Genomic DNA, 17,715 nt, shown 5'->3' on the forward strand with positions numbered 1-17,715 from the left:
CCAGACAAGTCCCCACAGAATTAAAAACCTAGACAAAGCCTAAGCAGTGGTCTCTCCCATCTTGCAAATATGCACAGCTGTTTTGGAAAACCATGGTTTTAAACCAGGGAAAAAAGAAAACTGCAGAGCTTAAAACCACCTAAACAGCACACATGCTATTTATCCCATTGGGAATAGCATAGAAAAAATTCCTTTGTTCCCTCCCCTTCTGAACAGGCCTAGGCAAATTGAGTGTGGTTGTGAAAAAAAAGGATTTTAACTGAAATGTGCTGCAAATGCAAACATTTTTGTTGTTTACATGTGAAAAGCGTGGCTTGAAACACTTAATTCAGTTTCATTTTGAAACAAGTAAACAAACCATGCTTCTCCATTCCTCTGTAGCCTTCCATTGCCACAGAAAATACGGAGTGCTGAGAGCGCTCTTTAATCACACGGAGGTTTCTGTTTCCTCTTTCAGTTAGGGCAGGTGAAAAAGATTTGCCACCCTTCTGAAGAGCCTGGTTCCACTGTTTTGTGTGTACGTACAAACGTGTGTCTGCAGCACCGGTTCCGTATTAAAAGACTTGGGTAAAGCGATTTCAAGCGAAGCAGATTTCTGTTAACCTGATGCTGAACTGCTGACATGACTCCACTTCTAACTTGTTTCTGTTGCATCTCTCAACTCCCCCACGCTAGGGTGGAATTTACGTGCTCACACTGCTGGACACATTTGCAGCTGGGACGTCCATACTGTTTGCTGTTTTAATGGAGGCAATTGGAGTTTCCTGGTTTTATGGTAAGCAATTCCCTTCACACCTGCAGAGCCTTTGATACTCAGAGTGAGCTTGTGGCAGGCTCCCACATTGTCTTAAGGGGATTTAGTGCGGCACTGTATACATGAAGGCATGATAGGATGGGTTTTATGCAACAATTTTCACCTGATTTACAAATAGGGACGGGAATGCAGATGTTCAGTGGGCTAAATTTTGAAACTCCACCTAAATCCAAAGGAAATCACCTTGTGAAGGCTACTACAACAAAGTGAGAATGCAACCTCTCCTGGCAGTATTCTGTATCTGTTAAGGCAGACCATGGCTTGCAGTAGCATGCTTATATCTCATGCTTTCAAAGCAGATTAGATTAAATACAGATTCCCCCTGTTCCTGCTATCCACAATTTCCCCAGGGCCAACCCCAAGCCCCCAGGGCAATACTAACAAAGGTCGTTTGTCTTAAACTTGTAATAATTCCCACATTAGCCACTTCGGTCTGAGGCAACATTCTACTTAATTATAAAAACACCAGCAGTTTAGAAATTGTTTCTTTCACAGCATGGCATGGAATATCCAACATCCTAGAAATGGTTAAAAAAAAAAAAAATCAATGATTTATGCCACAGAAAGGGTGCGATAACTGGCTTTAACCTCAGTATGGCTGGCTCTAGGATAATTCACTTCATCTCCTGCACTAGGTTGGAATCTGTGTGTGCCAACGCTATCCGTTATCTCTTTCCAGACAAGATTTGTGAAATTATAAGGACTTCAAAAAGAGTAGCTTTTTTTTTTTTTTCCAAATAACAAAAAGGAACCTTCTAACTTGAAAAGACAAACTGTCAGCACAGCTGTCTTTGCAGCCTCACTGACCGTGTTTCCAGCCACCTTCACAGATAATGTAAGTTGTGAATACATGCTTCCAAATTATTTTCCCAAATTCAGTACTTATCTCTGACCACCAGTTACCATTAACAGCTAAGCTTATCCACTTTCAAAGCCAAATACACATTCAGGCTCCCTTTTGCAAGGCTTGCTTTTAAATTTGTTCCCTTGGTTCTACAAACTACTTTTCAGAAGACTGTTTGCTGTCAGCTCTGTCAGAGGCACTGTAAATGTTTTGGCAGTGTGATGCAGAAAAACCCCTCATCTTTTGGATGGGTAAGAGATAATCAGTTCAGCAATGCAATATTAATCACAAACCCGTGATTAGCTCAATCACCCATCTAGGGCTGAAAATCTTAGATCTTACACAAGTCACCTCACTGCAGCAGTCCAAGTTATCTTTGATATGTGAAATTGCTGGCTGCTGGATTAATCAACTTTCTTGAGCTGTTATTTTTCCTCCTGATCTCCCCTTAGTTCTCATGTCATACTTCCTGGTTTGCCACAACTCTTCATTGTTATTAGGGTTCAAAAGTCACAGTAGCCAGCATTATTTATTTTTACCCACTGAAGTCTGTATGGAAATAGCTGCCCTGATTCCCAATAAGGTTGTCTTACCCCTAAAGGACATTATCTTTCCTATTTAGAAATTATGCTTACAGCTGACATGATTCAGAAGGTTTCAGCCATCATCATCCTTACTGCCATTTACCTCCCTCAGTCAGTAATTTACCCACCCGTACTACGCCACCACATTCTTCTAGTCATTCTCTCAATTAAAAGCTAGTGATGAGCACATGAGGTGAAAGAATGTCATTCACGTGTAAAGCTGTTCAGCCTACTAAAGAAAAGGCTTTTAGCTTTAAACATCTCCATGCTGATGTTGGATGACAGAATTAGTAAGCAGCTCATATGCTGCTCTCAAAATATGTAGACGCACTAGATTTCAGAGGTTTTTAATCCCTGTAAAAGCTGAATGCAAAAGAGTTAGCTCAGCTTAGCAGCAGAGGCATGAAAGTATTCTTTGGTTAGTGAAGGCAAGTTATTATTTGCCCCTGTTAAAACAGGATTTACTGTGCTTTACAACAGCTAGGCTTTGGATGCAGTTCAGTCTAAACCAAGCTTAGCCAGACCTGAAGTGCTCCAACTACTGCCCTTCATCATCCTTTCCCTTCTCCCTCCTGCCTGCCCATAATCAAGAAACCATCTATTCATTGTCTTAAGCAGCTGACAGATGCTTCTACTGACACAGTATGACCTGCTGCTTTATAAAGAAGAACTTATTACAGCCCCAGGTGCTATTTATACTGCTTTGACTGATTCAATCTGGCATGGTCTTGCCTACCTTTTTCCTGATAGACCCCAGCTGCCTTAATGACCCAGCAGAACATTAAGCCAGCCTGAAGGCAAGCATTGACATTTTGGCACAGACCAAAAACGTGGCAGTTTTAGATTTAGTTCAAATTATGCTTATGCCCACTTACTGGGAAGTTTCTTCTTGCAAAGAAGAAACCTGAACATGCAAGGGAGGAGGGGAAGCAAGTTTGTTTTAACATATGGATCCATTTGGGTTGTGACTCACCATTTTGTCTTTATGCTACACTGACACCATTCCTCTGATGCATATTTTAAGAGAAGCCAGACACCTCTCCCTCTGACCCAAATCCAGAGGCTCTCAAAGAAAGAGCCAGGCTTTTCACTGAGGTACACAGTAGGAGAAGAGAAGACAGTGATCAAGTTGAGATTTTTTTTTCTATGTAAAGATAATTGCACACTGCAACAGATTGGTCAGAACCAGACAAAGCCATGAGAAAGCCGTTCTACACTGTGCTAGCCTTGCTTTGTGCAGGAGGTTGAACTGGAGACCTCTCAGGAACTACTCGAGCACGAACAATTCAATGATTCTGTGACTTACTGTAATTCCCATGGGCCAAAATATAGGATGGTTCAATGAAGCAATGTTACACCAACCCTTCATTTGCATGCAAACTGTGTTATCCCTTATAGTTCTGTAACTGGACAGTTACTAATATGAGGAGACAAAAGCACCATTTACACGGAAAGCGAATTTAGCTTAGAATAGGCTAAGTTGATTCAAAAGCCCTTTTTCTTACTGCTTTTTTTATTTCAGCATAGTTCACTTGATTTCTTGGATTCATTTAAATCAAATATATGGCATTCAGGGCATTATTATTAATCTTTACTTTCCAAAGTAAAAAATAATAATCCAAGCTTATGAAAGAATACTACACATCACATAGGCATACAGAGTTAAACAAGACAGGAGCGGAAAACACCAAATACAGGAAATGCCTCTAAGGCTCCAAATGGTCGTTGTAGCTATAACACTACTTTCTGGAAACATGCCCCTAAAATATTCCAGCTATGGCCAGTGAAGAGTTTCACCTCTGCAAATATGCACAGTCCTTAAGCCTGTATAGCCAAATGACTTCGAGGTCTAGCACTCAGGGAGTGCAGGAGGTACTGTCAACATGTACTCCAATTCTGTGTGAACTCAGATCTCTGCATTGCCAGGATGAAAGAAAACATCCTGTCCTAATGTTAGGAGGACATTAACAATGTTAACTTGCTTTTATAGTGAAATCTACTTTACAACTTCCACCTAATCTGAATTTTCACATTAATTCCCTTGACACCCCGATACTATGTACATGGAGAATGGGCCAAGTTTTCTACGCTGATTAGCAGGCAACTGCAGTGGAGACATTCCCAGGCAGCTACATAGTTTATTAGCTCAGAAATTACACTTAAATTCTCTTTAGTGTATTTAAGTATGGGGCCTGGTCACAAATTGTACATACATCCATCTTGTGTTTCAGTGAAAAGGCAAGGAAGTTATTTCTCTACTTGACCCCATGTCTCCAGCAAGTAATCAGGAGTTTGGTTTGTGGTACCAGTTCTGTCCTGTGACTGAAGGAATCACACCGTTTAGGTTTATTCTACTGAGTTGCCTATGTTATCCTACAGAATCACAAAAGAACACTGTTAATGCTTTCAAAAACTGCAAAAGAAAAAAAAAAAAGCCCTACAAGTACTGTCATAGATAGCTGTAGCTACATTCTACTTCACACATTGATTCTTTGAATAGTTATTTGAAGATGTATAGTACCCAAAAAGCATGCTGTTGAAAAAGCAGTCTGAGAACATGGACTATTTATCCCTTATTTTCAGTAGATATTGAACACAAAGCACTGTTTGAGCTGTGTCTGCCATCTACAAAACTTTTATTCAAAGGTTATCTAGTCCTTTGACCTTCTGCACAATGATAAATTTCACTCTCCGTATTCACAGCAGTTGAAATTCAGTCACTTTAAAGTTCACAGAAGACACAGCAAATAGAATCAGATTAAATTCAAAGAGCATTTACAGATCCTTTCTTAAATTTGGCTACTTTGCTTCACCTGTATGTAATACTGGGGGAAGAGGGAGCAGAATCAAAGTTCACATTCAAGTGTCCAGACCTTGTAAATACATTTCCTTGGCTCCATGCAAAGGGCAAACTTGAGCTGTCCTAATTATTTAAATTAAATAAACTCTACTGAATGGACCCACATGAAGAGGAACAATTCCGACAAACTATACAGCATCTCTAACAAACGTGCTGCAAAAGAGCTGCCTTTTTTGCTGTTTACCTATTGGGTTCAGGAATAAAATCAACCTTCTTGAAAACATTAAATAGAATTATCAACTACAAACCAGCAGTCTGCCCAGACAGATGGAGCTAGAGAGAAGTACTTATCTCTGAGCCGGTATCCTTAAGGCATGCAGTTAGAGACTGTTTCCTTCTTAAAAGACCACTCTGAAAAGATATTTTTCCCACTTTTTGATATCAGCAATAATCACCCCATTATAAAATCCATTGCTGCAAAGCATGGAAATGCCTTTGTAAATTACTCAAAATCTGTAGCCAGTTGAGGCTAATGCCACTCACAGAAAGCCCGCTGTACTCATGCAGTGCTAAGGTGTTCAGACATGGAGTGCAGAACACTTATGTAAACCTGTAAAACCCATACGGAGTTAGGAGGGGCTGAGTGAAATATCATTTCTTCCTTCCTCAGGACATACCCATTCTGTAACAGTGAGTAACCTAGGGTGGCAAATTTGTGGTTTTTGCTTTGGCCTGTGTTGAATGAGCTATTCCAGTTCTGAAGTCACTCTCTAGAGAGCATTTCTGAATGGGAGTCTGCAAAGTCAGGAGCTCATGTTTCTGTATTGCCTGCAGGAAGAGATTTCTACCACAGCTATTTGCATTGTATTTGTCCAAAGTAAGATTTCTGTTTACCATTCCAATTTATAGCTGTTAGTGCTTAGACTGTCAGAGGTACTAAGTGCCAACACACACGTGAAAAGTCTCAGACCATACAGATGCAAGAAACACTAAAGACTGAGAACCAGATACTTACAGCTCTTCTTCCCTCTGCTCAAGTTGCTGAGACTTTTTGTCTGGTACCTCCATTTCTCTACACTGTGGTGCAGTGAATCCCACTAGAGGTAGCTAACTTTAGTGATTTGAATGGAGTAGCATTATATAGTGTTGCTGGCAAGGAAAGCCTCATACACTATTTCTTGCATGCTTAATATACAAATGGGAATGGAAAATACAATGGAAATATTGTAGATTACTAATATCAAGGTCTTGATACTAAGCAAGCAAACAAGTCACCCCTTTTTCTAAATCCATATTATACATTTCTGGCATAATGAGCAAGACTAATTTTTGATCTCTCTTCATTTAATGATTTTCTTGGTATCCTCTGCTGCCTTAACTACTGGAATAGGTAGAAGTTCTGACTACTCATGGTTTGTACTCACACGAATAGATCATTTATCTTCTAGGGTATCCACAAAAGCTGTATGAAATTACTGAATATTTACATGCATAGAGGTAACAATTTCAGAAAATTCTAGATCATAGCGTTACTCACAAACTCACAGAGGATACTCTAAAACAGGCCAGCAGCACGTTGCTAGTTTATTTTGTACATATTTACAGTGAGCAGAAGCAGCACCTACCCCATTCCTTATATAAGTGATGAAAGATGAAATGACATTTGTCATAAATACAATGAATGTTCTGTGGTAATTAATGAAATGTGGAAAGACAAGTGAAGCATGCCAAGCAAAACAAATACAGCCGCCTTTGTAAACTTAGGAATCATATGAATCTATCTCATTATCAGAAGGAGTTTGTGTGAGTAAGGGTTTGGGTCTTCCTTTAATATACTCATAATGCTGCTGAGTAGTTAGGTTACAGTAGTCAAATATTAGAAGAACTGTACATCCAGTTTACAAATTAATTGCTAGGTATTTCTTCAGTGCCCCTACAAATTAATTGCTAGGTATGTGATTCTGTGATTCTGTATTTGTTAAGTGCCCCTTTCCAATGGTAAAGCTATTTGCAATAGATATCATGTGCTCACAGGTATTTAATTCTTGGATATAGCAATATCAAAGATGCACCTACTCATTGAAAGGAGATCAATTTTATCTTGTATTTTTTCTGATTCGGAAGTCTTTCTGAAAGAAGACCACATATTTTGGGATATGCCAGCATCTCATCAGTTTAGATTTATGCCGGTCTGATGTCCACATCCCTTCTAGGTGTGGACAGATTCAGCGAAGATATCCAACAAATGATGGGCTTCAAGCCAGGCCTCTACTGGAGATTGTGCTGGAAATTTGTTAGCCCTGCTTTTCTATTGGTAAGTGCTGATAATTATTTCATCATCAAAAGAATTCTAGCATGCCTTTCCTAGAATATGCCATCAAGTATCAAGGTATCAAGCAAGGTTGTCTTTGTTATGCCCAGTGTTGCCAGGATGACTAGAAGGCACTCCTATTTAATTCTTTTTCTCCTTCAATATCATAGGGGGGATTTTGTATAAAATATTTTGGTTGTGAAGGAGCAGCTAATTGTGGCAGAGATCATCTTCTGTTCCTTCACTTCTTCAAGATGTAAAGGAAAGCTTTTGTTAGGGAACACAAAGCATGGTTTCAGGCAGCGTCTTCCCAGCATCCTCCCAAGCATCAAACAAAAATCTTTCTGTTGGGAAAATAATCTAGCCAGGGATAAGAGTGTGCTGGAGAGAAAGGCCGAGTCTGTCTATGATTTAGCTGAACTCATCAATGGTGAAATTCCCTTACTACTAAAGCTTTGCTATCAATAGGAAATCAAATTACGTAAAGTGTATCTGAATGCATCAGGTTCACCATCCCTCACCATTCTCATTTTAACTGATATGGATTTCAGTTTAAAAACTGCCATATACTGTGGCTAACCTCATCTTTGAAACAGGAATAATACAGTAATTCAAAGAAAGTTTAATTTAGAAGGCCTTAAAACTGTACAAATAGGTTAATGAAAGTGAAAAACAAAGAAAGATTTCATGAACTAAAGGTCACCATTTTATATCAAGTCAGATCAGACACGTTATTTGGAATGCAACTCCTCACAGAACTCAAAATTACTTAATGAAATCATCATTATGTACCTGCCTTATACAAGCACACATCTTTGTTACCTAGACCTGACAACGGAAAAAAAAATAAATCACACACAGACTACATGTACCCATGTACCTGTGTAAACAGCAGACTGATCTAAAGACTTCGATCTTTACCTTGGTTACCTTGGAGCCATAAAATTATTCATTTAGAATAAATCATTAAAAGAAAAATTCACACTTAATTACAGCAACCAAATCCCAGGTCAACCTTTCCTAATTCCAGTAATTAGATGTTCTGCAGACTCCTGCTGGGGTTCCGTGGTTACAGAGAAACCACGTTCAATCCACTGCTCTGCAGTCTGGATCTGCTGCTTGTTACTGTGCATTTGATCTGCAGCTCCAAGGCTTACTCACCCTGATCTTACTAGTTGCCAAATCAAACTGTAAATAAAAGCTCTCTGCGTTTCCACAAAGACGTGCACTGGGCAGTGTTTCCAGATGCTCAGGTTGTTGAGGATTGCAGATATTTTTCTTGAAGACAACTAATACAGACTTTGCCTTCATGCACTGAATTAGCAGCATACTAGGATGGCTGACTGGTCCACATCCAACAGCATCCAGCAGATGTTTCTGCCAAGACTTGGAAGCATTTATGCAATGATTTACCCAGGAACGATTTTTTTCCCCTTTAGTACAAAATGTGAAAAGCAATTGAAAAGAATCAGTATGCGTTACATATTGTACTGTTTTTGTTTGTTTGTTTTTTTAAATCAGTCAAAAAAAAAAAAAAAAAAAAAAGCCAGAATTTCAATGTGAAAGTGAAGTGTTGGTTCCATCACTGCAATAGTACCACAGACACAACCGTATACACTTTTTTCTTCCCAACCTGATCTCTGGCTGCTGCAGGTCTTTCACTCTTCCAGTATCATACCAACAGCTCAACACCATGTGGCTGCTAATTATATCAAGCAGTTCATGAAGGCATTTTAGAAGTTACTACTTAGAACTTTAGAACTTACTACTAGATTTACCTTGTCCCTTTCTCTCAAAGCATATACTATGTATGCCACCTCTTGAGACATAACCTTTTACCTGTGTGCTTTGTCTCTGAACCCAGAAATTGCAACAACATCCTCAAGAGCATTACTTGATTAAAAATCATTGCATTTGTAACACATTTATTAGAACACACCTCCCACTAGTAATTCATTTTTTATTGGAGGACCCCAAGATGCCCAAATGGTAGAATGACAGCTTAGAGTAAGTAGCATGCAATTATACCCAGTAATTATGTGAAACACCAAACATGTATTAAATGTACCTTGTAAGCTGCCTGATCTGTAGTGAAGCACTTGTGTTTTTCATTTGGGAAAAAATCCCAAAGAGTGAGCACTGCTTTGTGTAAAGGTTAGATCCAGAACAAGACTACAGTTTTATATTGGGATCTTCTCCTACGCTTATTTGTAAATCAAAAGGTCAGGATGAATAATATGGAAATTGGACCTTGCTATGATTTTAGAAGACTTAATAGCATAAAAGCTGTGCATTCTTAAAGCAATACTTTTATACAAATAAAAATCTGATATCATTTTGTGATGTATGTAGTTTAGGATAATACAGAAAAGGCTATGCAATTGTCAGACTTCAGTATGACTATTCCTTTAACAATCCCGTATTCACCTAGCAGAGGTAGTCCTCATTTATGATGGGTGTTGTATTACAGCAGGTCCTAGCAGTAAACACAACTCTCTACAAGAAAGGCAAGTTGGGGTCATCCAGATATCTGGTGTTAGGAAACATCCCCATGAAGCTTTTCCTCTATGCTAACTGCTGCTGGGTACATCATGGCAAGATAACCTCTGAAGGAAAACAGTATTTGTCTGATGACTTCACACTGTCAATTTCCTTTAACCCACACCATTACTCTCCTTGCACACGTAGCCTTTGAAATCCTAAACTCAAAATACTACAATTTGGCATTGCTACGTGGAACAGAACATACAGGTCCAGAGAATCAAATATGGAATTCTGCAATCCATATGGAAATAGCAAGAAGCAAATAAGGTGGTACCTTACTCTTTCCTTCCTACCTCCAGTTCTAGATAGGGTAGCACCAGGAGGTAAAAAAAAAAAAAAAAAACAACTTTATTTTTCAGGCCTCAAGGCAGCACAACCTTTACTCAGTAGCTCTATTGTGCTGGAGTTTACAACATGCTTCTCATGGGGAAATGGGTATAGAACTCCTAAGGAAAGGAGGCCTAATGCCCCTGGGAAACAAAGATCCTGAATAAGTCTTTCTCAACTGCAGAATCTTTTTTTTTTTTTTTTTTTTTTTTTTTTTTTTTAATATCTCTAACACTAGTTTGAGTGAGACAGTGGCAGAAAACCACCTGAACTTCCCACCAAAATATCAAGTGCTCCATGGCCAGAGTAGCTGAAAGGAGACAGCTGTTAATACTGGTAAATGCATCAAGAACATCAACAGTTTAAGCAGTATGAGGCACACTATAAATAGGATGAAGGTAAATGGTAAAGCTGGGTTGAAATATTCCTTAGGGTGGCTGCCTAAGCAAACACACGAGATCTGTTTTCCAGCCAAGCTTCATGTCTCAAAACAATGATGCGTGTTATTTTCTCTTCCCTAGTTTGTTGTGATAGTCAGCATTATAAATTTCAAACCTCTGACCTACGATGACTACACCTTCCCTCTCTGGGCAAATCGCATTGGCTGGGGAATAGCGTTATCCTCCATGATACTCGTGCCTGCCTATATTATCTATAAATTTATGAATGTGCGTGGGACCTTTAAAGAAGTAAGTGAAATGCTAATAAAATGTCATGAAATGTTGCTATGAAATGAAACGGCTGGATCAAAGTTGGCAGTTTGCTTCTCTTGCTCCCCAAACTTATTACTTGTGAGTGACCTTTTGGATCCAACTGGCTGATGGGTTGGGGTTTTGAGGCAGAATTACTGCATCCTGTTCTACTTTCTAGAGAGAAATTAGCTTTCCAGAGAGCACCATAATCATTTTATAAACTGGTTTTTGATGCATGCAACTGATCTTATTTCTAAGATCTTGTCCTCCTTAACAAAAAACATACAAACCATGGTATCTTCATGTTCAGCTTTAACCGACAGTCTTCATGGTGCACTACCTAAACAAAGCCCCAAGTATGCTTCATCACTCTACAGGAGAGCGTTACAGACTTATGTACAAAGTTAATTCAGATCTGCTGTTGTAGCACTGCACCCATCTCTAAAAGCTACATCCAGGTGCTGGGAGGCAGGATGTGCCCCCAGCATAGCCCTGGGTTCAGGAGTGCCTTTGTTCATTTAATGAGTATCCAGCAAGGACAGAAGGAACGCTTCACTGGGTCAGAGCAATAGGTTCCATTTAGCCCAGCATTTTATCTTTAACAGCAGCCACTCAGTGTTTGAATTCCTCTGTCAAACACGTCCTTATCTATTATGGAATTACTCCAACCTTTTGCTAAGGATAGAATCAGTGCAGATCCTTCTACTGTATTCATCACTAAGACCAGAATGCTTGAAACTTTATATTCAAGAGAGACCAAAGTGCCGAAATAGATCTGAAAATCAAGAAGCACTCCTAATTCCTATAGTATGGGCACTGCCTATGGTCTCATCATCTGGACTCTTGCTTCTGTACTGCTGTAAGTGAGCCAGGGTACTAAGTAGCAGCATCCTTCGCCACATAAACCCATTTTACCCATAAAATACATGCTCTATGCACTGCATAAAGCAAAATTCCAAGGAGCAATAATTTGTGACCATCTTATTAAAAGCAGTAGTATAATAAGAAGGCAACGAATTAAAAAAAAAAAAAAAAAAAAAACTAATTCAAATGATTTTCATGACAGTAAAGAATTTGACAATGAAAGCTTAATAGTTTTTTTTAACTTCAGTTATGTTTACGTGCATTATACATTTAAAAGAAACCCTATTTCCATGTGAAAAATGCATTTATTTTTTTTTACAATTCATTCCCCCATACTTTTCTTAATTTATCAGTTCAGCATGGCATAGGACCCAGGTTCACTGATCATATCAATTTTACCATTGCTGTCATTTTAAATCCTTATCTATGGCCTTAAACCCTCTAGGCTAGAAAGTAGAACTCTTCACTGCAATACAGCATCAGTTTTTGTCTTTGTCCCCTCACAGGGCCATCATTTTATGACCCAGTCAAAGCTCAGACTTATAGCTAGCTCTAAGGCTTTCCTTTCCTATAGCTAGAGTTATGCAGTGCTGCAGCAGGACATCGAGGCTCTTAAACACCAAAACACCACTACACAGAGAATTCAGCAGAAAATAGCATCTCACCCTTTATCTGGGTAGGGCACATCCCCCTTGCATGGCCCTGACAGCCCCAAAGGGATAAGGCTTATTTCTGAAACACTACAGTCACCTCTTAATGTTCCCATCAGAAAGGCACCCCAAAGTGGGAACCCCTCTTGCCCTGCATCTCACTTACGTCACACATAATGTCTAGGTTTCATTACTGGCTATTTTATTAGCCCTTCAGTTCTTTCCATTTCTGTGTGTTTACAATTCTATTTTCTAATCATTTCTATAATATATATATAATATAAATATTTCTAATTATTCCACTGCGTAATTCATACTAGCCCAACAGGCTTTTGCCAGCTTGCACAAGCTTACTGACACCGGGATGCAGAAGCCAAAAACAGTGAAAAAAGAGCCTTCATTCATTTGGTAGTGTTCATAAATTTTTATTTTTACAGCTCTTGCAGATAGCAATTCTTCAGGCTCCTCATGAGAAATACGGCCAAAAGCTATTATATTACACCCAAGTGACTACCGTAATACCATAAGTAATACCCTAAATCACGGCTCAGAGCATGCACTTAGTCTAACGTGAAGTCCTTAGGTTAGTTGAAAGTTCCTGGTAAACCAAAATCTGCGTGTGATCCAAATGGCACAGCGGTGGGCAGATGAGGGAAATGAGCAGGGATAATACAGTCAGCACCTCCTGCCTCTCCCATGGGGCCTAGCCAACCCCATTTCAGCACTAACATCAGAAGTGTGACTTTCAGGGGATATAAGTCCTGTTTGTGGTGTTCTTTTCCATATGCTTTTGCTAAATATTTGGACTCAGTATTTGCATAAACTTTCTACTGTCGCTTCTTATATTAAATGCTAATATCAAGGGGCTTAAAAGGAGCTTGCTCTCTGTGACCGAGGTAAAGGCACGTAACAGTGATATTAAAGATTTAAGTTACTGTTTTAAATAAAGTTCACACTTCCCCGTTGTAGACTGGGGACTGCAGACATAATCCCGCTTCATACGTCTGATGTTTTCCTCTTCTTCCTCTCTGGTTTAGAGACTAGCTTACTGCATCACACCTGAAAACGAACACCAACTCGTGGCCCAAGGAAATGTCAGGCAGTTTAAGGTTTGTACTCCTTTCACCACGCTTTGTCTACTCATACCACCCCTTTCCTGCCTTCAGCAATAACTGCAGGTTTGCACTGATCTCAGAGAGGATCCCCCCAGGGCTGTGGTTCTTTATTCCTGCCAGCACGGCACCACACAGGAGGCTCAGTACTACATGCAGCAGGCTCAGGACGATGTGCGCTAACTGTGATGGAAGGCTTTGGCACCTTCCTTCCACCTCTGTAAGGGAATGACTAAGCAAAACAGACAATGCTGTACATCGCTTAAATCCGGTATCCTAGGTCATAATGTCTAATCACAGTGAGATCTCACCAAGAGATAAATGTATTTCCAGGCTATCGTGTGCATTTAAACAAGTCACATCCTCTCCCTCAGTTGTTAACAGCAATCCGAAGTCATATTTTCTACATTTCAAGTATGACAGGGTAAACAGCAACCAAAAATGTGGTGTCGGAGCTTAGACATAATAACCATAAGGAAATCCTGTGCTAGGCTGTGTGGAATAGGCTCTCCCCACAGGCCTACAGTTGACTGAAACACAGTTGGAGACTTCTTAAGCAGCCATGAAATATAAGCTACAGTTTTCCAAATGCTGCTTTCCTTTTAGCAAATAAAATGAGCTCATTGAAATAAAGTCCTTTCTGTAGAAGATAAAAAGGATGCAAATATGAAACTTGTTACTCTTATCAGCGTCCGTGCTGGACCACTTTCTGCCTTCAAAGTTGAAAGCAACTAGAATTATGCGCACCACCTCAAAACATGACCCAGATTTTATAGTGCTGGTTTGTACATTGGTATTGAAAACAGAAGTTTCCCTTTTGCTTACTCTGAAAAATACTAAGAAAAAAAAAAAAAAACTGTTTGAAGTATATATATTTTTTAATTTTAGATAAAATAATCCCAGTGCAGATTTATGGAGTGCAGAATGGAAGCAGGAAACAAGCTTCCTGTTCCATGACCACAGTTTATGTGATGTGGCCAAGATTCTGTAGTAACAAAGCACCTCTTTCTGCCTTCTCATTCCCCTATTCCTGCCCTCGGTTATCCAAAGATTTGTAATGCTGCAGCTGTAAGAAATAGTTTAATTTTTTCCAGAGTCAGATGTTCCTGTGTGACTGGGATATGCACAGCAATTCCTACATAGCACTGGTCTTCTGAACTCAAATCCATAATGGCAAAAAAGAAGCAAAACAGACGCCACTTAAATTAGAAATAAGGGCGTATATTGAAGCAAAACCCTAATGACCCCTCAAAATGTGTTAAACACAGGGCACATTATATTAATTTGTTGGTGCCTTCAGCAAGCAGCAAGAAATAGGTCTTATCACTAAAGTGTGGTTAGTGCTTTGTTATTCTTTAAGGTTGTAAGCAAAACACTGACCAAAATAACCAAGCAGGTACAAAAGTTTTCTTCACGTGTGTTTCCACAGCTCTGGATATTAAAACTAAGCTGAGGGCTGAATCAATAGCCTCTATATTCAGCGTGTTTCCCACTGCTAACTGGAATCCAATGAAATTTAGTTGTGATCTATCGGTTGTTCTGAGACCTCTTTGTAACTGAATTTGTCAAGCAATCTACTTTAAATCTCTCTAACCACCACCATCTAATTCAATGTTATTAAACTACTTCTGTTCCCTTACAGCTTCAACACTGGCTAACAATATGACAACCGACAGGTTGAGGAAAAAGCCAATAAATTAAGCTAAACTGGGAATACAGAAAAGTCAAGTTCAAAGCTCCCTCAATGACGCTTGGACCAGGCTGGCTCAGAGCTTACCTCCTGACTCTTTGAGGGAAGACATCTGCTCTCTGTTCTCAATGCCTCCCTTCTATCACTTGGCTTCAAATGATCTTTAAAGACTCCGTTTAATTTTTCTTATCTCCTTTGGTGCCATGAGACCCCTACATGACCAAAACTTGTGAGTTTTGCTATTAGCAGAAGTGGAGGAGGGGGGGAGCAGAGAAAAAAAAAAAAAAAAAAAAAAAAGCAATCAACATATGTTAAATGCTCTTTTACCATGAAGAAGCGAATTAAACTTTTCAGACAGTAATAATTACTTCTGATACTCATGCCACGACCTGCTTTAAACCAACACCACCTGAACATTCTTAGATCTAAGGAAAAAGTACATCTCAGTTATGAGGAAAGAGCAACTTTAACTATGTATTAATGTCACTAGCTTTCTTGCCATACTATCCTTTGGGATATGAGTTTGCATCCTTCTGAAATGAAGACACAGTGCTTCATTTTCAGTGGTTTGTTATTAGTTTCTTCTCTTGGTGAAGAAGGTTGTCTTTACTGTACATGTCTGCGCCATTTTCTGTCCATTTAATTCTACAAGCTGACAAGCAACAGGAACATAATTCCTGGTGTGGCTACTAAATACAGAATACGGATTATACCACACTGTGCTTACTCAAAAACATATTCCCTTCTGCCAACAACTAAAATAGCTTTATCACATGATCCATACTCTACAGACTTGTCCAGTTAATTGTAAAGAGTCACGTACCAATAGTCAGACTTTCATCTTTTTGTTATATGCCAAATAAAGAATGTACAATATATAAAATATATAGAAAATTATTTTTAGAATTATTTAATTTTCCCAGAGGCAACAAAATACCAAACTTTGGTTTTATTCTGCTATCATAAGCGTGCTATTATACTCTCACCTGGATTCACCTACCAAAACATAGTAAGATTGTGTTGAATGAATTAGACGGATGTTTTAGGCATACTCAGTTTCCTAACCCTGTTCCTGCTCTCCTCTTGGGTAGCATTATGCAAGCTACGAGATACAGAACAAACTCTGCATTTGGGTGCTGTTCTTACTCTCTGTGGTCACACACCACTCTAGTATCTTCCCAGTGATCACTAGATCTGGTAGCTTTGAGTTTTTTCCTGTAGGTATTTATCACTAGATCAATAAGAAGTAATTCTCAGAAGCAGTAGCTTCTGAGCTAAGAATCCAGCCTCGAGTTTACCTCTGGACCTTACCTCTGATTTTTTTCTTCTGTTTTCTTCTTTTTTATCTCTATATATTCAATTCAGCTCATTTTTTAAGTTTATGTAGAGCTTCTTTTTAAAGAGACCACTTACAAGGATGGGGCTTTTTATTCATAAAACAACTGTATTGTTTCCTCTTCCCTGTGTTCTCCCCCACCCACCCGCATTTTACATAATCCAATTCAAAAGTCCCAAGTGACGTTGGCCATTTTTGCTGAGCACTGCCAGAAAATTTCTTTCCTTTTTCTTCCTTTTCCTCCAGTGGAATCAATACTTCAGAACAAACCAAGTATTGTCCCATTTTCTTTAAAAGACGCTGTGACAAAGCTGTAGTTTTTATTTAAATAGGGCTTTAAACCCAAAGGACAGTCTTCTGATTATAAAGGCGGTCATATCTTCTGGTCCAGCTGATGGCCAATAGCCATTTAAACCCTGTTATTAAATATATTTCAATAGTAAAGTAGTTTCAAAGGTTACTGTTTTAGTTCTGTAATTACAGAAAAGTCCAAATGGTGACAATATGGTGAGTGTTTCAAAAAAATCCCACCAACTTTATAGCTAATCCCATTTTTATTGTTTCCATAACTACAGGAGAATCTTTTCATTGTTATAAAGCTTTTTTTTTTTTCAATAATACAGCTGCTTCAGTCACAGGTTTGGCACTGCTCAAAAGCTTCTTAGCATAGATATAATTACCAAGTTTTGAAACTCCTAGGGGCTTTTTGCTGGGGAGTTTTAACTGCTTGTCACGTTATATATTGCTTGGTTTGCTCATGTTTGTAAATGTTAGCAGCCTGCATCCACGTTCACTTATGAAACACCCCACCACCACCCGGGTAGCAAAACCCATGCAGGAAAAGGTGTTTCGTCACCACTCCGCTCTGAAATAAGGAGAAAGCTATCTTAACATGGGAGTGGAAACAGCTTTACCCAGCACATAAGGGTTTGATTGTATTTTAAATACCAACTCCCAAGGCAAAGACCCACAACATTATTTTTGTTACTGTTTAGCTTCTTAGGTTTAGTGTAATATTTATAGCTCAGGACTCCGCTGCACTTTTACCATCTTGTTCTGAGGTTTTACAGACAAAACGTGCAATCTACACAGAAGACAATTGGCAAATCAGAGATAGCAGGAATCTTATTACCAGGAATAGCCCTAA

The 17,715-nt window shown here is 39.1% G+C and overlaps 1 protein-coding gene across 1 annotated transcript in view; it reads left to right on the top strand.

Moving 5' to 3' along the window:
- SLC6A2 (solute carrier family 6 member 2) overlaps nt 1-16,505 on the top strand; it is a gene marked incomplete at its 5' end in the record, with an annotated part of 66,177 nt that extends 49,672 nt beyond the window's left edge. The window contains 5 exons of the mRNA XM_082769713.1: nt 676-775; nt 7,256-7,356; nt 10,746-10,913; nt 13,468-13,539; nt 15,185-16,505. Coding sequence (XP_082625839.1) covers nt 676-775; nt 7,256-7,356; nt 10,746-10,913; nt 13,468-13,539; nt 15,185-15,208 — 465 coding nt within the window. The 3' untranslated portion in view covers nt 15,209-16,505. The remainder of the gene's footprint in view (nt 1-675; nt 776-7,255; nt 7,357-10,745; nt 10,914-13,467; nt 13,540-15,184) is intronic.
- Between the last annotated feature and the right edge of the window lie 1,210 nt (nt 16,506-17,715).

Source organism: Aythya marila, assembly GCF_965140915.1.
Source record: "Aythya marila genome assembly, chromosome: 12".
NCBI lineage: Eukaryota > Metazoa > Chordata > Aves > Anseriformes > Anatidae > Aythya > Aythya marila.